This window comes from Xenopus tropicalis, chromosome 4 (genome assembly GCF_000004195.4).
Source record: "Xenopus tropicalis strain Nigerian chromosome 4, UCB_Xtro_10.0, whole genome shotgun sequence".
In the NCBI taxonomy this organism is placed as follows: Eukaryota; Metazoa; Chordata; class Amphibia; order Anura; family Pipidae; genus Xenopus; species Xenopus tropicalis.
The window spans coordinates 15,483,593-15,506,248 of NC_030680.2; the positions used below are offsets into that span (position 1 = coordinate 15,483,593).

Sequence of the window (22,656 nt, forward strand, 5' to 3'; positions counted from 1 at the left end):
TGTGTGTGCTCCCACACCTTGTGTCTCAACCCTTTCTCCTTGTAGATTGTAAGCTCTTTTGGGCAGGGCCCTCTTCACCTCTTGTATCGGTTATTGATTGCTTTATATGTTACTCTGTATGTCCAATGTATGTAACCCACTTATTGTACAGCGCTGCGGAATATGTTGGCGCTTTATAAATAAATGTTAATGTAATGTAATGTGTGTATGGGACTATACAACATAATATTGCTGTTGCCGGGCTTTCCACATCTTCTGTAAAAGCATAAAAGTGTTAGTCATTCTGTTTTAACTAAATAGGCCAAAATCTTTTCTTCGTTCCCCTGATCTTCATTTATCTCATCTCGAGAGTTATTGTGATGTTCAGGTTGACCTATAGCTAGCGGGACCTGTGGGGTTACCCCTAGGATTGGCAGTTTAGGGTTAAAATTTGGGCTACTGTTGTGGGTTTGGGTTGGGTGTGGGTCAGACTGGGGAAGTACACTTTTTCTGTGGTCACAGTTTCCCAGTCTTGCAACCTAAGGCGCGCCCAGAAGTAGCATACAGAGCAGACAGAAGCGGGTACAATGGCAACTTTGTGTGTTAGGTTGTGGGTTAGGGTTGGGTGCATGTTGAATTTCTCCTGACCCAAACATCACTGCAATGTAAGTCCAGTATGAAAATAATGTCCATCACTGGCTGAACCAATGACTGCAGAAGCAATAAACTGGGAGATGTTAAAGAGCCTTCAACTTAGGATCAGTTGGCAGCCTTGTACTTGGCTGCATTCGACTTATGTGATTAGCTCTTTTGGGCAGGGCCCACTTCACCTCTTGTATCGGTTATTGATTGCTTTATATGTTACTCTGTATGTCCAATGTATGTAACCCACTTATTGTACAGCGCCGCGGAATATGTTGGCGCTTTATAAATAAATGTTAATAATAATAATAATAATAATAATTTGGACCCCAAGCCAGCGACTGGATCATATGGCAGGCTGATGGAGGTTGGTCAGCAGAGGAACACATCAAGGCTCCAATGTGGTCCTTAGTGAGATTTTCAAACCTGCCCAATAGATATCTGCCTGGGTTTCAGGCTTTTGGCGACTGCCACATAGGGCGTTTCTCGGCTTACATATAAAAGCTTATACGCAGGCCAAGAAAACACAGATTTCTGTGTGACAGAAATCTTTGTGAGGCCCCCATACATGGACAAGTAAGCTGTTGACTTGGTTTGGAGGGGCTGAGGGTGCCTTCATATGGCCACTTTACAGAGACAAAGACTATAAACTTATATGTAGCGTATACATTCTTCAGCACAAAGTCCTTTAAGTAAATGTGTTTATTCTCAGGTGGGTGTGCCTTGCACCGATCCAGCTTACTCCTCTGTTTAACAAAGGCTCATTTTCTGCTCCAGTTGCTGCTGTGCAATTTTCAAGACTGAGTTTCATTTCCATGTGTGCCTGTCGGTGTGAGATTGGCCAAACCACTTTATCTCCCAGCGCCTTGGGCGCCTGAATTAGATTGCACGCTCTACAGAGCTGGGAAGGATTGTGTCTGGACAATACTGTCTCTAGAAAAAGACTAACAGCTCTGTTTCTTTCATGCCAGTCCCTCTGCCTGCGCAGAGGCATGAATAAAACAAGATTAGCCATAGAACCCTCTCCCGCGGACACCATTGTAATGGAGAAGTTACGTCAAGTGCCAGCAGCTTGATTTTATTCCAGGATCCCAGGGGGATAAATCAAGTTTCTGGCACTTGGCTGACTGCATCACCAACCTTGGGACTGAAACTAGAACTCTCCCTAACCCCTGCTGGACTAGATGTTACATGAATCTCAATGGAAAAAGAGCCGTAAACACATAATTTATGTGTCCGGAGAATGCCATGTTGGACATAAACATAAGGGGTCATTTACCATGTGGAACATAAGTGTTAAAAAAAAAAAAAAAAAAAAAAAAAAAAAATATATATATATATATATATATATATCCCTCCTCTTTTTGCATTTTTTTCACACTGCTTTGTTACGGGCAGGTGGGGAAGGCCACAACAGGCGTGCCAGATTTTTGATCCAGTTTAGTGATGTGCGGGTTGAACCACAACCAGCGGGACCTGCAGGTTTACCCGTAGGTCATGTGGGTTAGGGTTGAAATTAGGGCACCCACTGCAGGTTCGGGTTTGGTGTGGGTCAGACTGGGGAAGTGCCTGTCTTGGAAAGTTTGTCTGTCTTGGAACCTAAGGTGCATGCAGAAGAACAGTGAAAATACGCGAGTAGGGGTTGCGTGTGTGTCCTGCAATGGCAACATTTTGTTTTGAGTGTTAAGATTGGTACAGGCCAAGGTTTTAAGGGTTAGAGTTGGGTGTGGGTTAAGGTTTTGAGGGTTAGGGTTGGGTGTGGGTTAAGGCTTTGAGGGTTAGGGTTGGGTGTGGGTTAAGGCTTTGAGGGTTAGGGTTGGGTGCGGGTTAAGGCTTTGAGGGTTAGGGTTGGGTGTGGGTTAAGGCTTTGAGGGTTAGGGTTGGGTGTGGGTTAAGGCTTTGAGGGTTAGGGTTGGGTGCGGGTTAAGGCTTTGAGGGTTAGGGTTGGGTGCGGGTTAAGGCTTTGAGGGTTAGGGTTGGGTGCGGGTTAAGGCTTTGAGGGTTAGGGTTGGGTGCGGGTTAAGGCGTTGAGGGTTAGGGTTGGATGTGGGTTAAGGCTTTGAGGGTTAGGGTTGGGTGTGGGTTAAGACTTTGAGGGTTAGGGTTGGGTGAGGATTACTTTTTCATGACCCGCACATCACTAATGCAGTTCCGTTTGCAGAGAGCAACCTTACCTGGGGTACAAGCTCTTGGTATGGGAGCTCTTGCTCTTGTGCCCCGGGGAATAATAAATTACCCCTATTGTGTTTCACAGAGAATCAAGCTAAGAGGGTGGCTTACTGAAGCAGCTGTAGAGCCAGGGTGCCAGGGATTTGGAAAGGAAATGCTATAGCTATTGGATAGATTTCGCTACTGCATATAATCTTTCTAGTAGGTACCGGGCAGGCAAGGGGCACTCCCAAGTCTCCGGCTAGCTCAGTGCTGCCCAGACAAAGCAAGAGGCAATGTGCAGAGGTGCAGATATTTTCCTTTGAGCTGTTTGGGGCACTCTGATGTACAGCAAATACAATTTACTAATATTTAGTTTTATGCTGTACCAGTCCTTATCTAAAGGCAGTGATTTGAATGGCAGACCGGATGATTGCATAGGGGAGGGTCATATCTTATATGGTGCTTATCTCACAAGAAATCATGCTGTGATGGTTGGTAAACCTGTGCGGATGTTATTGCCATTTAGTGGTTATTAATGCATTCCCCTCCATGACGCTGAACGGGCAGCTGGCCTGCTCCAGAGCTTTGTTTGCCTGACTCTAGACCAATATTATGACAGGTTTAATTAGTTTTTTTATAGCCTTGTGCCCTGTTTGTCTGCTGTATCAATCCCTTGTCCTATGATACCTGTAAGTTGGGGTTGGTGCATTTACTCTGTGGCCAAATTAGGTTGTTGGCAAAGTGTTCCCATCAATTGAATATGACTCATATAATGTATTGGCCCTCAGGACATTTTTGCTTTTAAGTATAAAATGTATAATGAAAATAGGCCATTCTGTTGACCATAGTACGAAAGATCTTTCCCTCTATTGTTCTTTCCCATCATGTGACTGGCTCTATAAACTATAAGCCATTCACCATTTGCGTACTGTGGAACATTCTGTAAAGCAGAGTGGCCTTTTTGTTTATGGAAAATCCAGGAGCCTCCATAGCCTGAAGGGGAGCACCTGGCGCTTAGGGAAAAAACAGTGCTCTGGGTGTTTTAAAGATTAAACCGTGCTCCCATCTCCGTAAAATATTAATGGGTCTGTGTTTCCACCATTGTACCTGTGCTGAGTCCCAGAGCACAGATCCGTGTCTTGCTGCTCACACCATTGGTTTAACAGATGGTTATTACTGTGAGTTATGGAACATTACTTAGTGTTGAAAGAATAGGTCTTAAAACCCATTGAAAAGGTTCTATTTAATTGCTTGGCTTGCTGTACCTGTCCTCATACACTGACTTATAGAGCATCCTAATTGTGTATATTAGTAAAGAGGCAGAGGCAGCGGAGCAAGAAGAAGATAATATCAGTATTTCCTATGATAGCTTGAGCAATACAAATAGGTGAAGTTGAGGAAAGTATTGAGTAGGAGTAGGCATTGATGTGAAGCGGAATAGGGGCAGGTACTGGAAAATATGGTTAAGAGAAGTCAGATGAAGGCACTGTTGTTTAAAGGACTTGCCAGTGGCCTAGACACAAAGAGGAGGCCGAGAGACATTAGGACTTGGGTATATCATGAATTCATAGTTTGTACCCATTCTGATAAATGGTAGCATCTCCAAAGCCAATGTCTCAGTTTGATTGTACTAAAGGTGGCCATACACGCAACGATATTATCGTACGAAACCTCGTTTCGTACGATAATCGGTGCGTGTATGGTATGTCAGCGAGCCGACCGATATCGCAGGAAGCTGCTGATATCGGTCGACTCGCCGATCGGCCAGGTTAGAAAATTTTGATCGGGCGCCATAGAAGGCGCCTGACCAAAATTCTCCCTTCAGAGCTGAATCGGCAGAAGGAGGTAGAAATCCTATTGTTTCTACCTCCTTACCTGCCGATTCAGCCCTGAATGGTGTGTGGCGGATCTGACGATGTTTCGTGCGACCGACGGTCGTACGAAACATCGTGAGATCGCCACGTGTATGGCCAGCTTAATGCTGATGACTCCATTTTGTGTTCTCTAGAGATACCATGTGGAGGATCTTCACCGGCTCCCTGCAGCTGGAGGAAAAACCCAACGTGCTCCTGCATGACCTCCGAGAAATAGAAGCATGGATCTACCGCTTGTTGCGCTCCCCCACTCCGGTTCCAGGCCAGAAGCGAGTTGATGTGGAGGTCCTGCCTCTCGATCACCAACCACCCCTGACCTTTGCCCTTCCTGATCCCTCGCGGTTCTCACTGGTGGATTTCCCCTTGCACCTGCCCTTGGAACTTCTTGGGGTGGAGGCGTGCTTGCAGGTTCTGTCCTGCATCATGTTGGAACACAAGGTATTAGGGCTGAAAAGTTGCTTGTTAAAGGACATATTCATCCTAGATAGGAATTTCAAGAATCACTATATCCTGTATATGGATGATTTTGCATTAAATAGAACTTAATGTATGGCATTTTCCTTAAGCATAAAGCATCCTTTCTCCGTATGTTATGCAAGCAAGTGGAGAATTTCTACTCACACCATTAGCCATGCCCTCATACATTATTGATAAAGGGAATGGAGGCAACTTTGTTATATGCATCAGTTAAAATAGTCAGCCTTGTCATGATTTTTAATGTAATAATATGGTTTGGGAAAGTTACCTAAGCCCCGCCCCTGTTCTCCTGCTGATCTGGCCGACTACTCTTCAGCCTGCATCTTCCATTCCCACAATTCCCTGCACACGTGATGTCAATAAGGAAAGGGACATCAGAGTGCAGTGCATTGTGGGTTATGTAGTTCCTGCATGCTGTCTATAGGCTGTGGAGAAGTTGTTACAATTTGTAACCTGTTTTAGTCCCTCCTCCCCTGCCAGGATTTCAAATGATGCAGAAAGAGAACAGTTTTGTCACTGGATTTCAGTATATAAAAATGTTATTTATATTATGTAATGATTTCCTCGTTACAGGTGGTCATGCAGTCCCGCGACTACAACGCGCTGTCTATGTCTGTGATGGCGTTTGTGTCTATGATTTACCCACTTGAATATATGTTTCCTGTTATTCCTCTTCTGCCCACTTGCATGGCTTCTGCCGAACAGGTAAGACTAATTTCATACGTTTACTTATAACAGGGCTGTCTAACTGGAGGCCTGTGGGCTGGATGTTGCCCTCCAAAGGGTTTTTATAGCCCCCAGTCTGCTCAGAGGCTCAGTAGATTTGCTATACTACATCATCATTTTTGTTTAATCTGGTCCTCAAATATGCTGTATGAGATAGAATTGGCCCACTACATGTAATGAATTGGACAGCCCTGACTTATAGCAAGCGTTTAGGGCAGGGGTGGGCAAACTTTTAGGCTCAGGGGCCACATTGACTTTTAAAATTTGACAGACGGGCCGGGCCGTCGCTTACCTGCAGTCTTGACGCCAAGTCTCTCGTGATGAGACTTGCGTAGTCGGGACAAAGCAAGACACACCAATCCTCGACGGGTGGATTAAAAAGACCAACGGACCGGACATGGCCCGCGGGCCGTACTTGATTTGCCCACCCCTGGTTTAGGGTATACTGTACATGTGCTATATTTAGTTCTTATAAGTGAACATCTATATATCTATATACACCTTTAGTTAACCTAAGTGTAATGAATAAAACTTGTGTTCAAAGTGTATTTTGCCTGTTGTTTTAAAACCTTAGCCATTATAAAGCACTAATGGAGAATTGTTTTGTTTCACTTAAACTCATCCCCTTCTCCTGTAAACCTTATGATTTGTTTGAAAGCAAAATAATTGGTTCTTTTTAACAAGCTCCAGGCTGCAGTCTTTGTTGGCCAAACACGGGCCAATAAAAGCTGCTTATGGACCAAGTCGGCGGCTTATCAGTCATTGTATGGGGCCCTCAGACAGGCCTACCCTGAGAATCGGGCAGGTTTAACAATCCGGTTGGGGCAAGGAGATTGTTGGTTTTTTGTTCCGGTCGTCTTCCTGATGGCCTACATCCCGTCAGGGCAAACAATTGGATGAATCTGATAGCGCCCACAGGTGGGCATATCATTGAAGTTCCACTTGTTTGGCGACCTCACTAAACGAGCAAATCCTTCAGTGTATGTCTGCCTTTAGGCTTTGAGATGAGGTGTAGCTTATTCGTGGACTAATAAGTTTTACTATCTTCTCCTCTGCAAACAGTAACTTACCAGAAACAGAGGGGTGAAAGTCGCTTAGTACAGAAACGCAAAAACGCAAAAGTTGTGCTTAGCACAAGCCCAATTAATTGAGCTGTATAAAATGTATAAAAAGCATGCATTCTGCCCCATTATGGTGCTACTTTAACTACATGAATAAGGAAACACCTGCTTATTTTATTTCATCCCTGTACATGACTAACCTTATTGTAGGTCTTAATTCAGTTAAAAAAAATGTTTTTACTTTTACTCAGCTGCTTCTCGCCCCCACCCCATACATAATCGGGGTCCCTGCCAGCTTCTTTCTCTACAAGTCGGACTTTAAGATGCCAGATGACGTGTGGCTGGTTGATCTTGACACTAATAAGGTAAAAAAAAAAAAAAAAAAAAATGCCCCTTTTTATATCCTCTTTCATGACATTCATATATCATTATGGTAATGGTTTATTTGTCTCAGTATATGTTTTGAGCAATAAAGTAAAATAATAGAGTAAAATATCTTGCATTGCTATCATATTTATCCCCAATCACTTTCTTTTTGCCTCCTGATAGGTGGTTGCTCCCACCAATGCAGACCTGTTGCCTGTTCTTCCAGAACCAGAGGCCTCAGAACTGAAGAAGCACCTTAAACAGGTGAGAGCTAAACCAGTCTAACTACCCCTTCAGATCCATACGAGCCACTGCTTCACATGGTCACCTGCGGATCAGTCTAAAGGTTTCCTACCATCCCCATCTACTTCCTGTTTCCTTTTCTGCCTACAGGAGGCTTTATTGCCCACTCTTCTCTGTGCTTTTGCTCCTTTCCTTCTTCACTCACATCCATTCTTTAAGATGTAAATTCTGCTGGTGTTACTGGTAGCAGCCAATTCATTTCGGAATATATGTTTTTTTCTGTTTCTTTCTGTTACATTATATGATATCATACAGCTTGAACATATTGCATGTTTCTTTTTAATTGAAATGGGGCATATTTCCTATACCTTTTTATTCTCTGTATTCTGCTGTCCTTTTTATTTTTTAAATTTCTTCCTTCTGTCTCTTTTATTCTCTTATTCTTGACTCTCTCTCTCTCATTCACACAGGCATGCACTCTCCCTCACTCTAAAACCTCTTTCATGTTCTCTTTTTTTTCTCTCGCTTCATTTTTCATCTTGTTCTGTGATTGGTAATTTTTTTCCTCATCTGTCTCTTTGTGGTCATGTGTTCGTCTTGTCTCTGATTGGCCGCTGGTGTTGTCATGTGGCGTCTTCTCAGTGTCTACACAGCATGTCCGTGATCACGCAGCAGCGTCTTCTCGCCTCAGATAACAAGGTTCCTGACGTTCTTTCTCACTTCAAATACCCAGTTTTCTGGTTACAGAATCACAAACCTACACTTAGGGCCATGTCTTGCAGTGGCAATGTTGCACTATTCCAGGGAATTGTAAAGTCAAATGTTTATTTAGTATTATACCTTTCTTTAAACTTCTGTTTCTATTTGTTTGATATTCTCTCAGTTTTCTTCTTACTACTTTTCTACCATTCTTTTGCTGGTACTCTGTATGTATCTAAACTACAGAGTTTACCCCTATAAGTACAACAGTAGTTCCTTATAATGATTTATTTTGATAGAGTTTTATTTGCTGAACTGCAAGTGATGGAATGTGCTTTCAATACCCAGGCATTGGCTAGCATGAGTCTGAACACTCAGCCTATCCTCAATTTGGACCGATTTCACGAAGGCCCAGACGCTGCACTGTTGAAAGCCCCCAGTGATGCACAGGGAACTCCCTCCACAGAATTTAATCCTCTTATATATGGAAATGATGTTGACTCTGTGGATGTGGCAACAAGGTGAGACTGAAAGATCTAAATGCACAAGTGTTGTGGTTTGTGTGACACAAACGATATGTGACTGCATACATTTTGTTTTTTTTTTATTCACCATGCCAGTGTGATCTGGTCCTGGTGCAAGACTAGGATGTTACTTTACATAATGGCTCAGTGTGTAAGTCACACTACTGTGAGGCTGAAGACCTGTGTTTAGTTCCTTTGTTAAAGGGCATGTTCGCCTTTTGTATAAGGAAAGTTAACTATATATGAAATCCTCACAAGAGTTTCCTTTCCCAAAAGCACCATTTGCAGTCCACAACGTTGTTAAAAATTATTTTCTTCTGTGAAGGTGTCCCTGGTTAGGCTGGCAGTTATACTCTTGCCATTATGTTGCTATTGTCTTAAGCTGGCTGTCCATGGCCTAATATACCATCAATTAGTGTTATAATCCCTTTCCAAAAAGCTAATGTGAGTAAGAAGCAAACATGGCAGCACACAGTACTAGTACTGTCACTAATAACCTGTGGAGTTGCATGGAAACTGAAGAAGAATTAATTTTGCTTGCAACTTGTTGGATCTAGCATATACCAGTTAAATCAATTTATGCATCATGTGGGATACCCACAGGAGCCCCCCACCCCGTGAAGGCTGTGGAAGGGTAGGGTGTGTGCCACATAATTTGTGAATTTTGGTTTGGTCTCACAGATAATTCTGCTCTGATTCCTACACCTCCCTTCATCCTGCCCCTCTTGCTCTCTCAAGTCACTTCCTTGTTTTGGACATAGCATCATTGGATGTGTTTAAAGTTTGCAGGTCCATGGTTGAAGACCAAGTTAGGTTTATTTTCCTTTTAACAATTAGCAATTTCTGTTTGCACTCCTAACTTCAGGCTGTTCAGTTAAATCTGGTAGATTTAAAAATGTTCTGTATCACTGCATATATTGCTCTCTTACCTTGATCTCTCCTACCTCTTTGCAGGGTTGCCATGGTACGTTTCTTTAACTCCCCGAATATGTTGCACAGTTTCCAAATGCACACACGCACCCTGCGCCTTTTCCCTCGTCCAGTCGTGGCTTTCCAATCCTCTTCCTTCCTGGCAGCACGGCCCAAGCCCTCCCTTTTTACTGAGAAGCTTTCCAAAACGCAGGCAGTGGAATTCTTTGGGGAGTGGTCCCTGAACCCCACTAACTTTGCATTCCAGAGAATCCACAACAGTAAGCAGCACCTTTCTTCCTGCCTTTATAGTATTGTTTTTTTAGATGTAGGTTTGTCTGATGCAGTGTCTAACTTTATATTTCCAGACATGTTTGACCCTGCTCTGATTGGGGATAAGCCCAAGTGGTATGCACACCAGCTGCAGCCCATTCACTACCGTGTATATGATGCTAACTCACAGCTTGCGGAAGCATTTTGTGTGCCAGCAGAGAGGGACAGTGACTCTGATCCTACTGATGACAGGTGAGGAAACCTGGTATTTATATTAGGATTGCACTGAATCAAGTATTCGTCTGGGATGTGAGTCCATTTTAATCCTGCAAACTGTGCTGGATTTCGGATCTTATGGAGGGAATATGGAGACCCAATGGACAAGGACCACAACAACATGCTGATTTACTACTAATCTAACAGGATTGTTATCTGGCTCATCTTTGTCCAGATATTTGCCTTGCAGGCCAGTCAGTGGCAACCTTACACGGGCCATTTAGATAATGATTTGATATGGAGGGACCAAGTCAGCAGCTTCTATTGACCCATGTATGGCCAGCTTCAAAAGTGTCTGCATTCCACACTCCTCCTGCATGCATGTAAAAACCTCTCTTAAAGCAACAATGAAAGTATCTGTCTTAGGGCGATGTCAGACGGGGAACTTCATCGCTCATTTAAGAAATTTCCATTCCAGCGGACAATTAAAGCACCCAACAATACCTGCCACTTCACTTCCATTTTAATGTTTTTTACGTGTGGCAGGTCCTGGTTGATTGCCGCATGTAATGTGTTTTGTAATGTGTTGCTGCATGTAATGTGTTTTCTTATGTAAAACACATTACATGCAGCGATCCTGTGTAATTGACCAGGGATTGCCTCGTGATGTGTTTTACATGCAGCGATTCATATGGAAGTGAAGAGGCAGGTATTGTCTGGCGCTTCATCCACTGGAGAGGAGATTTCTCACTGGACAATAAAGCACCCTAGTTCAAACTCCTGCAAACCTCCTCTCCTTTCTGTCCCTATTGTTATCTATTCCTGATGTGAATAATAAGCAGTCTTTTTAAAGTAAATATGTAAGTATGTTGTAGCAGTAGGGAAAGGATAATGTCACAAGTCTGTCATTAAGGGTGAAGACACATGGAGCTACTAGTAGTAGCCACTTGTCACTGCTACAGAAATAGACAATAGTCTCTACATGTATTCTACCACAAGGGAACTCTCTGTATTCTCTATGGTAGGGTATTTTCTAGAGTTTAGTAGCCATGGCAAGTAGCTGCTACTAAGTAGCTCTGTGTGTCTTCACCCATCGTAACCGCTTCCATTCAATACAAAAATAATTTTGATTTACCTTCTCATAGCAATTAAATATATCTGGTCTGCTGTTATATTTTTGGTGCAAAAAATGCTAACTGTTTTTTACATTCTATATGTTTGACAGTGGCAGCGATAGTGTGGAATATGATGACTCCAGCTCTTCCTACTCTTCTCTTGGAGACTTTGTCAGCGAAATGATGAAATGTGATATTAATGGGGACACTCCAAGTGAGTATGCTCATGAGCAGGGATGCAGAACAAGTGAAACCACTCTTTGTTTAACTATAAATGTCCCTGTAGATGTAGATCCGCTGACGCATGCAGCGCTTGGAGATGCCAGTGAGGTTGAATTTGATGACTTCCAAGAATACTCAGGAGAAATAGAGGAGAACAATGGCGATAGCGAGAACTCACAAGATAACAACCAGCCTCGCTCTGGATCTAGCACCACAGCCAGCAGCAGCCCCAGTACCGTTATACACGGGGCTAACACGGTGAGAGTGTATAGCATGGCTCTAAAAATTACCCACCATGTGTAATAATTAAACTTGATGCTAAGGTTTTGGGGGTTTTTTTTTCTCAATTGTTTTAACAGGAATCAGCCGATTCTGCAGAGCCCGAAGAGAAAGTTATGGGTGTGTTGCAAAATCACTTGCCAGTTTTGCCACCCACATTCACCCGGTTAGCCATGGAGAGGCGGGAGAGTGATGTGTCACTGGGTGGCGGAGAGGCACGAAGACGAGAGTATGACAACCCCTACTTTGAGCCACAGTATGGATTTCCTCCAGAGGAGGAGAATGATGAACGGGAGGAGAGCTATACACCGATGTTTAACCAGAGTGTGAATGGTACCCGGTAAGAACAATGTAATCCTATTGACTTTACTAATCCGTTTAACTCCCTTCCTCTTGAGACGCTAGAGGAAATTCCTTCCCAAATCTACAATGAGCGATTTATGCAGCATGTTTTCCTTCTTTAAAGAGAAATAGACCATGTTATGTATTTGTCAGGTTCAGCAATTCCTTTGGGTAGAATGCAGATGGGCTGTTAAACTAGATTTTTATTGCAGTTATATTTTATGGCATGTATTTGTGTTCAGTCCAGTCCCTGTTTCTATTGAAATAATGCCTAGCAGAGGAGATGAATTCATGCTCATTCAGTTACTGTATTTTCCATTTTACTTTCATGTCATGCATTTGAACTAATCTTCTATTTATTACTGGTACAGATCCCCGAAGCCTCTGCTTCGGCCCAATAGCTTGAAGCTTGCAAGTGATTCTGATGCCGAGACAGATTCTCGGGGTAGTTCTCCCACGTCAACTGTGTCCAACAACAGCAGCAATAACGAAGGCTTTGGAGGCATCATGTCCTTCGCCAGTGAGTGTGTTCTTTGTATAGATAATGCGTCATCCATTATAGCAAAGGTCGAACATTTTCCTGGTATTCTCAAAGCTGTTCAGTATCACCTTTATTAAATTATACAGTCAAATTATAAAAAATAAAGAATTCTGAACCCAGCGCTCAGTCAAAACGGAGATCAGATTTGCAAGAATAGGCAACACTGGAATAATGAAAAATATGACTATATGATACTTCCAAGGGAGGCTGTGTGGAAGAACTGGGCTCTGGTTGAACTGAACAAGAGGTTAAAAATTTGAAAGAATGTAACATTTTATATAAAGCTGCCATTTCACATTAAAATGATTTAGCACTGTGCAGTCTGGGAGCACCTCTCCTCTTATGAGGCTTTAGAAAATGACTTTTTCTCCATTTTTAAGTATTTCAAAGTAATAAATTAGGATTTACTACAAGCCAGTTCTGAAGAGGGACAATGGGCTTGGTTTTCATGCTCATAAGCGCAAAGAATGCAGTTTTCCCAGCACATGCCTCTAGGCTAAGCCACTTAGTGTAGGAGGGCACCTGTTTTGGTTTAGTTTTCATGACGTCCCTCTGTACAGACTATGAGGAACACTTAGAATGTTTGTAGGGAAATATTTTGGCTAAACATGCCCCCTATGCCACCAGACTATGCCTCCCATTGACACAAGGATGCACCCCCAGCTTGCTAATGCAATAGAGAGTCTTAGGCCAATGACACCCCTCTATTGGTGGCAACTAATATCCTGTAAATGTTTTCCTACTGGCGAGAATGTAAATTGCTGGAAGGAAAACATATACTGTACATCACTTTGGAAGACCTATGGGACACATGTTTTCCTACTGTTGACAAGCTCTTAAAAGGGTGGGCCAATTTCTTATTTTTCTGTTCAGGTCATTTCCTATTCATATACCAGTCTCTCATTGAAACCACACCCTGGTTGCTAAGGTAAATTGAACCCTAGCAACCAAATAACTGCTGAAATTCCAAACTGGAGAGTTGCTAAACAGATAATAAACAATGAAGACCAACTGCAGACTGAACATTACTTCCTACAATATACGTAAAGTTAATTCTAAGGCTAACAACCACTGGCTAATAAAAGTTGTCGACCCAGCTTTTTCATACCGAGTCAGCAGCTTAATGGCCTCGTGTATGGGGCCCTCCTAATGCCCTGCAGGTTTGGTATTAGGCAAGTTAAAAAATCATGTCAGCCGAGGGCCTCCCTCCCATTAGTTCTTCCTAGGCCCCCATTATGATCCGACAGATAACACGAAGAACAAATGATTGTTGTGATTTGGCCCAGTGTGTTTTGTGACCAAATCAAGCAAAGATCCACTTGTTTGGTGACCTCAGTACAAGCACTAAATACGTCTTAATTCACTTTTTGATATTTCCATTAGACTAATACAAAAGTCACTGCTATTTTATGGTTACACCCACCAGATATATTTGCTGAGGCTTATGTGGCCCCTTTTCCATTTGCAGGCAACCTGTATAAAACTCACAGCAGTAGCTTTAGCTTATCGAGCCTGACGCTGCCGAGCAAAAGCCGAGACAAGGCCACTCCCTTCCCCAGCCTGAAAGGTAAGAAACACTGGGGGGCAACTTTAAAGTATGAATGGGGGGGGGGGCATTTTATTAGTTCAGTTTGAGAGGTAAGTGAGACCCTAGCGCAGTAGAGTAACAGCTTGTTCATAGGGTACTGGGTAAGTACTTTATCCGTTTCTGGCATTGGAATTGGCTGCTTCTTGTGTGTGCCGGGTGGGTTCATTATCCATTAACCACTCCCATCATTTCCATTGCTCCTGCCTGTATTTAAAAGTGGGTGGGACTTGCCTGTGATACCGGGTAGGGGCTGATTGTGCTCACTGACATCTGTGCCGCTCCCCTTTACTTTCCTGCATGTGCCACCCATTGGGGTTCAAAGGTCAACAGGAAGCTACATGGGAGGTGGGGAAAGGTTAGTATTACATGATCTTTGCATTGAATTGTAAAAGATCACTTTAATTTGTGTGCTGGCTTATTATGCTCTTTGTTCAAAGTGCTTGTGCTATGGATAACATAGATATAGTTTTGCTATTTAGGGAACAATAACAATTATTTAGCAACGGTTTTCATGCCATATTGGGGGGTTTAGCGGTTTAACCAGAGAGCTGTACAAACAATTTGCCGCCATATGGGGACGCCACGGCAGATTGCAACCCTCAACTCTGCCTTTAAATAACGCCTCTTCATATCCGCACAGCATAAGCCTTCAGTTATTCACATGCTTAAGGCTCAGCTTCTAGACAAGTACATTCTATGCCTTAAGGGGAACTCCGGCTTCCAAACCTAAATATTGTTAAGGAGCCTCACACAACACAGAGACCCTTAATATATCACTGTAATCTGTTTCTTCAAAAAGTAGGAATAAACACCATTTTTATATTGTAAAGTCCTGCTGCACCAGATTAGCAGGGAAACGGGGTGTGGGGCTTCCCAACTATATATAGTTCCAAACTATATATAGTTTGGAACTATATATAGCTATATAAATAACTATATTATTACATTAAAAATCATAAAATGGCTGCATATTTTTTCAACTGATGTGTAATGAAAAGTTGCTTGAAATCATCTTTACTTTTCAAAAAGCTTAATTTGTGTTTGAGTGGAGTTCCCCTTTAAGTGCAAAAGGAAATTAGATTATAGTTTATTTTAAGAATTTTTTTTTCTGCTTGTTTGGCGAGATCATTAGATTATAGGTCTTGTTTGCTTTTTGTGCTGTGTGTGTGTCATTTTTTTTAATATCCCAGATGGCTGGTTACTTTGCTTAGTGCTTCCGTCACAAGTATAGGATTTGTGCTTAACCCTTGCAGTACCTATTTCATGTCCCTCCTAAACAGGGAGTGGCTTGGTCTGCAGGGACCACCCATTCCCATCTGACCATTTCATTACTTGACTTAAGGAACATGTTCCTTCCATACCTTTTTGGTGCGTGTTCTGTTTTAAAGTCTGAACAGTAATTGTCCAAATGTGCCGTCAGTAGGTTATATATTCCCAGGCTAATAAATCATTATTTGATGATCGTTTGTAATGTATGTTTTAGATGTTAGAACATGGTGGAAGTAAAAGCCAAGCATTTAGCTGGCTACTTCGGGGGTAATGGCCATTGTAAAAGCTTGGGGGCTTTTGTTCTCCAATAGGAAATGGATTGGTAAAGCAGGGGCCCCCAATGGGTTATAAGACAGGAGTCTCAGGAGGGAAACTGTGATGATTGAGTATCTTATGGTCATGATTTGTCATTGGTTATTAGGTTTCTGTTACTAACCTTGCATTTTGTGTCCCAGTATTTGGGCTTAATACTATAATGGAGATTATTGCAGACTCCGGTCCCGCCCCTGCAGAAGGTGGGTGCCTGTAGCTTGAGCTCTGCATGTCATCACATTCCCAGCATCCTCTCTGCCCCACCATCAGGCTGACCTGTTCATTGGTTACCTGTTATGTCACTGTCACCTACCATGATGCCTTGTGCTTTTCTCACTTGTGGTGTTTTTCAGTCTTTATTCCCTTGTTGCCCCCAAACCATGTGACGGCTTTCTTAAGCTTCCCTGTAGTACTTATTTTTTCCTTTCTTTTTGTTTTTCTTTATTTCTTTTGTTTGCCCGGTTTTACTGTGCTTTTAGTAATGCTCTCCGATTATTTCCAACAGGCAGTAACAGACGTGCTCTTGTTGACCAGAAGTCTTCAGGTATAAAGCACAGCCCTACAGTCAAGCGAGAATCTCCCTCTCCTCAGGGAAAATCAAACAACTCCAGGTAAGCAGACTCTCCATTCATTCATCAGATTGGCGTTGACAAGTAATGTCTGTTTGTAACGGCTGATCTTGGATGAATAACTTCCCCCTTTATTGTTGCCAATATAGACTTGATGTGTATAAGATACGTTACCTTAAAGCAGTTGTTGCTAGGTTTACTAAATTCAAGCCCCCTCTGTAGGTCTGGCGTTTGCTCAGGGTCCCCATAACTTTTAACAAGGTTACAAGTATAGGAAAATATCAGTGTATCATTCGTTCTTTCACAGTTTTAAGAATAGATAGGACAGTAAATAGGTTTTCATGTCAAATCTTGCCCTAGTTGACCTTCATGCAGGTTACAAATACATTTTTATTAAATAATGTAACATTTCTAAGCTAGCCGTTCCCTGGTCACCAAACAAGCAGCTCTCACCAATATGACAACCTTGAGGTGGGTGATATCGGACTGGTCCAATCGTTAGGCCCCAGGCCCAAATGATCAGATCACAAAAACGGGGACGCAGGCCGTTGGAGTAAGGACCTTATAACATATTCTGTTATCGCTCCAACAAGAATTTTAAGCCTGTCTGACCATAATCTGACTGATTTTCACCCAGGTATTGATCAGGTAGGCCCTCTGGAGTTCCCCTTACATGGGCCAGTTAAGCTGCTTGCCAGTTTGGCTTCTTCAGACTGAAGGTGCAGAATTGGCCAAGCATCTGCCCATGTATAGCCACATTTAGTCTTGTACTGCAGTGTTCACCCTAAATTTCACATCATTTTTAGGTTAGCTTTCCAGGGTAATATGGGAAAGCCAATAATCATTGTGTCCTAATCTGTCCCTGTTATTCCTTCAGGCTTTCCTTCCCTGAGATTGTTTTAATGGCAGGAGAGTGGGCAGCCCCACAGCTTGAGAATGGTAGGGGCAGTCAAACATTCACACGCCGGTCTTCCCAAATGTTAGGGTATCCGCATTCCCCACAGCCTCTTGGCCAATTATAGGGCCAAACCCAGAGTTTCTCTGCGGTTGTTTCCAGTGGTTTTCTATTAAAGGTGGCTGAACCTGTGCGGTATCCGACCAATCAGCATTTTTTAAATCTTTATAATAAGCGCAACAGACACCTATCAAGCATCTTATTGGCCCATGTAAAAAGTCCCTCTCATAACTTTTATAGGCACTTCACTCCAGAGACTGGGCATTATTGTATTGCAGCCTGGGTGCAGAGGAGTCACACTTTTTCACATTGCTTTGGTTTCGATCAGAAATTCATGTTTATTGCATGACGGTTATATCGTTTTTAAGAGGCAGTATGCACCTGTATACACCTTTGTTTCAACTTCAGTGTTAATAGAGAATTGTTTTCCTTTCACACTTACTACCTCCTCCATATTTAGCTGAGTTAATATAAACAGAGAGCTCTATATAAACAACCTGATCCCATCACCTCTTTGTTTTTGCTTATATTTGGTTCTCTGAACCATCCATGGGGGAAAAAATATAGAATTATGGTGTAGTATAAACGCATACAGTATGCCCACAGTGTCCCACAGTGTCCCAAGATAAAGGATCAAGTGTCTTGCCTGGAGATAGGGTGGCTGTCCTGCTATGTCTGCAGTGATGGCTAATGGCATTACCCATTGTACACAACTAAATGCTGTATACAAGCTGAGGCAGGTGGGCAGTTTGGCTTGAGGCAAAGCATACTGGGCAACAGAATTTCAAAACAGTGGGGTAAAATGTTTGTACGTCTGGCTAAAAGTGGCCGGAGGCAAAAGTAGCACATGTGGGGGTGGGCAGACAGTAGTTATGGTAATGGATTGGATTCCAGTGTTACCAAGTGAGCAGCTGAGTTCATGTAACAGATCGGGTTCCATTGTATCCGCTGGGCTAATGTGATGATCTAATATAATAAGCTGTCAGAATGGAAATAGAAAACATATCCTAACGCTGATCCCGCTTGGAATTCAACTGTTGAGCTTTGAATTGTATCACTGGATAGAATGCCTCTAAGGAAGCCTCAGCCAGCAGCCCATTAGTGCCTGATACATTACCCGACAGCTCCCCTGCTTGCTGCCCATTTGTTCTAAAGGTTGGATCATATCGGGTTGTACCATTGTGTCGGCCCGGGTGCAGGCACACACAGCGGATTTCTGGCATATGATACAACGTTTCCGGAAAGTTGCTTTGAATTACACTGTCTTTCATTATGCTTTACCCCCTCTCGGTTCCCAAAACTAGATTGGCCAATGAGCAGATTCAGTGCAGATATGAGGTTACTGGACTCTCCAGAATGTTCTTGGTCCTGCATTGCTACCTACCAATCCTTATAGTCTTTTTGCATGGTGGTTGGCCCAATGTCAAATAACTCATCAAATAACCCATTTGTGGTTCCTTAGCCTGCCATGGAAGCACAGTAGTAACATGATCTTGGGCAAACACAATATCATTGTACCTAACCTGTAATATTCCGTGTGGCTTATGCCATTTTGCCACTTTAAATATTGTACTTTTATATTGTAGGTCGTAACCAATGAAACACAAAGAGGGAAATGTTTATTGTATGACTCACAAGAGGAGTTATTTTGGGAGATAATTATTCCCCAGTGCTGTATGAGTTCCTATTCTCATTTGCTAGAATGTGTGGGAAGTGAGCAGCTGTAATTACAGACACTAGCTACCGAATCACTGCATGTAGTTGCCTTTTATCTCCCAGTGTGTAGGATGTGGTTACTGGATGGCACCTCTGATTTGTTGATTAGCAATAGGACCCACTAATTGTAGTGAGCTCTACTCAAGGGGGAACTCCCATCAGCCCTTTCTTTCCACCATAGGCTTTCTGCTGGGCCCCAGGAGACCCAAGCTGACAATCACCCTGTATGCCTGTATGTACCAATGAATTTAGTAATCGGAGTCACAGGAGCTGAGGGTCATTTAGGGAAATGTATATATTTCACTAGGTACCACAGGATTAGTTTTGAGCCTTTCTGTACCCAATAAATATTATATCCCCCCCTAGATTGTAGGATAAGTAAACCTTTAAAAAAGGTGGACAAATTAATGACAGTGCTAAGCAATTTACATTCATTTTGTTACAACAGTGCCGCCTGCTGGTCATTTTCTGAACATGAAGAAACCTCTGATAACATCAAATCAGCCCTCTTTCTTTATCCTAACAACTTCCTCAACTGCTTCATGTTTAGAAAGTGACCAGCAGGTGGCGCTGTTGTAACAAAATGCGTTCATATTAAAGGAAAAGTAACACTAAAAATTTTTAACTAAAAAAATCTGTTCTACCCTCCCCCAATAATTGCCCTATCCTGAAAACCATTTGTTATTTTGAATGCTTTAGTAGAAAATACCTGTAAAAAACTTGGCTTCCTGTCATTTGAACAAAGGCGATTGTGTTTATTTAATGGTTAAATGATTCCCTTTTCTCTGTAATAATAAAACAGTACCTGTACTTGATCCCAACTAAGATATAATTAACCCTTATTGGGGCAGAACACCCCTATTGGGTTTATTTAATGGTTAAATGATTCCCTTTTCTCTGTAATAATAAAACAGTACCTGTACTTGATCCCAACTAAGATATAATTACCCCTTATTGGGGCAGAACAGCCCTATTGGGTTTATTTCATGGTTAAATTATTCCCTTTTCTCTGTAATAATAAAACAGTACCTGTACTTGATCCCAACTAAGATATAATTACCCCTTATTGGGGGCAGAACAGTCCTATTGGGTTTATTTAATACTTAAATTATTTTTAAGAGACAAGTTATGGAGATCCAAATTACGGAAAGATCACTTATCCGGACAACCCCAGGTCTAAGCATTCTGGATAGCAGGTCCCATACCTGTACCAGGAGCCCAACACGATCCCTAGCAACTTGTGAAATGCACTAAAGGGGAACTTGAATGCATGTATAGGCAGCTACTGATATTCTTATCTCTATATATCTATCTATATTTTCCTTGCAGTGAGAACCAGCAGTTCCTAAAGGAGGTGGCGCTGGGTGTTCTGGAGGGCCAAGGGGTAGGATGGCTGAACATGAAAAAGGTGCGGCGATTACTGGAGAGCGAGCAGCTGCGCGTATTTGTGCTAAGCAAATTGAACAGGTCCATCCAGACAGAAGAAGATGCTCGCAATGATGTCATCCAGGAAGTGGTGAGTCAAAATGAGATGAAATTATCGGGAATCTATTAACTTGGGCTATGACTTAAATAATGTAGTAAGTTTCTTTTGCTTTATGTCTGGCATTTCAAGGAAAACAAATATTGCTCTGCGCTAACTGCCCTGTTTTTTTTTTTGTTTTTTTTATAGGAAATAACCCGAAAAGTGTATAGGGGCATGCTGGACCTGCTGAAGTGCACCGTATCGAGCCTCGAGCAGACTTATGCCAATGCTGGCCTGGGAGGAATGGCCAGTGTCTTCAGCTTACTCGAGATTGCTCATACTCACTATTACAACAAAGGTACTGATTCTCTGGGAGAAACAAAGGGGAAAGGGAACTGCATGTGTTTGTTGGTCACTTCACTTTATTATATTGAGAATATGGTTGGTTGGTTGTTTAATAATTAACTTAATTTTGCTTTCTCTTTTCCTTACCACTTCTTCTCTCTCCTAAATCTCTTTTCTTTGTACCCCTCTCCTTATATCTCTTTCTTTCCTTATTCTGCTGGCTACAACTTGACCCTATCACAAAATGCTTTTCTTCCCGCACTCTTCCTGCTCCCGTGTGCCCTTTCTTTCCCACTATTGTGCACCCCACCCACCGCCATCACCCCTTATCTCTTTAAGAACCGGAAAAAAGGAAGCACAGTCCGTCTGCCGATGGAGCTGTCACCCCTGTGTCTAGGGATCCTGTCTCAGCTCCGAGGGTAGAGTCTCGACCCGCCCCTCAGCTGCCTGCCAAGCAGCTCTTGCCCCGCCCATCAGGCCCCGCTGGCAGAGGGGCACGCGAGTTTGACACCCGGAGTCTTAAAGAAGAGAATTTTGTGGCATCCATTGGTGTGTATAGAGTGGCAGGGAGGGTACATGAGGCATCACCGCCTGTCACAGCATCACCAAGCTCTGGCTCCATACGCTTCCATTACTCGTGCTCAGACTTCCCCATGGTCCCTTGCTCCTCTGACGATTTTCCCACTACTAATGTTAACTTTACTAATTTTATGTTTAGCTAGTAGCATGTAATTTTTTTTTTAGGTCACATAATTGCAGCTTATTTTCATTATAAATTCGGGATGCACCGAATCCAGGATTCAGTTTGGGATTTGGCCAAGATTCTTTCAGCAGGATTCAGATTCGGCGAATCCACGCTCCTGGCCGAACCGAATTTGGTTCTCTTTGACCCTTTCGGTTCCGTGTTCGGCCAAATCTTTTACAAAGGATTCAGGGGTTTGGCCGAATCCAAAAATAGTGGATTCAGTGCATCCCTATTATAAATAGCACTTAGGTTTTAGACTCTAAACTGAACTAATGTGGGCGGTTGGACTGTGATAGGAATATTGTCTGGGGTTGTGTTCGGTGCGTGGATTGGTATGTATTGAATGGCTGTGGCACAGGGAACGTGGATGGATTAGTGTTTTGAATGTGGATGTGTGTGTGTGAGTGAATATTCATCCACAAAGGCATATAATATTGTTCATGAGTGATACAGGGGGAATATAAGGCATTGGGGATCAGAGTTTAACAGCAGCCGGACATCCACAGGCACACTTTCTGCTCTGTTCCAGGTTTAAAGGGGAGTTCACTTTTTTTTTTTTAACATTTGTTCAACAAGTCCCTATTGTCAAAATAAGTCTTTATATCCAATGTTGGGTCCTGAGCTGTCTGAGTGGAGGAGATGGGTCACCGACCCCGACTCAACTACTTCCTTGCAGAGTTCGACAGCGGGTAGCAGGAAGGAACTGAAGCTGTGCCAGTACTACGCATGCTCCAGTTCCCTTGCGTTGCATAGCATGAATTGTATTGCCAGCCAATTGGATTCATGCTATAGAAATGAGCCAGAAGAAAATGTTGCTTGTTCTGCTCTGCTGAGCGCAACTGGAGACCGTGGGAAACATGGCTGAACCCTCAGTTAAATCCTTAACTTTTTGCCCATAGGGAGTAGTTGAACAAATGTCAACAAAAAGCTGGACATTCCCTTTTTAAGTTATTTCAGTGGAGTAGTGATTTTCTTTTATTCCAGATACCTTCCTTATTTAAAGGAAGTAAAGTAACACCAAAAAATGAAAATGTATCAAAGTGATTAAACTAT

At 42.7% G+C, this 22,656-nt stretch overlaps 1 protein-coding gene across 50 annotated transcripts in view; it reads left to right on the forward strand.

The window, feature by feature from the left end:
• madd (MAP-kinase activating death domain) overlaps window positions 1–22,656 on the forward strand; it is a 55,225-nt gene that overhangs the window by 15,832 nt on the left and 16,737 nt on the right. For 15 of the 50 annotated variants that reach the window (XM_012961368.3, XM_012961372.3, XM_012961388.3 and 12 more), the window contains exons 4-21: window positions 4,781–5,084; window positions 5,697–5,828; window positions 7,162–7,275; window positions 7,460–7,540; window positions 8,162–8,218; window positions 8,567–8,739; window positions 9,697–9,932; window positions 10,020–10,176; window positions 11,366–11,469; window positions 11,542–11,735; window positions 11,837–12,096; window positions 12,470–12,618; window positions 14,108–14,206; window positions 15,952–16,011; window positions 16,314–16,419; window positions 20,378–20,564; window positions 20,721–20,871; window positions 21,198–21,407. In XM_012961368.3, coding sequence (XP_012816822.1) covers window positions 4,781–5,084; window positions 5,697–5,828; window positions 7,162–7,275; window positions 7,460–7,540; window positions 8,162–8,218; window positions 8,567–8,739; window positions 9,697–9,932; window positions 10,020–10,176; window positions 11,366–11,469; window positions 11,542–11,735; window positions 11,837–12,096; window positions 12,470–12,618; window positions 14,108–14,206; window positions 15,952–16,011; window positions 16,314–16,419; window positions 20,378–20,564; window positions 20,721–20,871; window positions 21,198–21,407 — 2,774 coding nt within the window. 50 annotated transcript variants of the gene reach the window in all.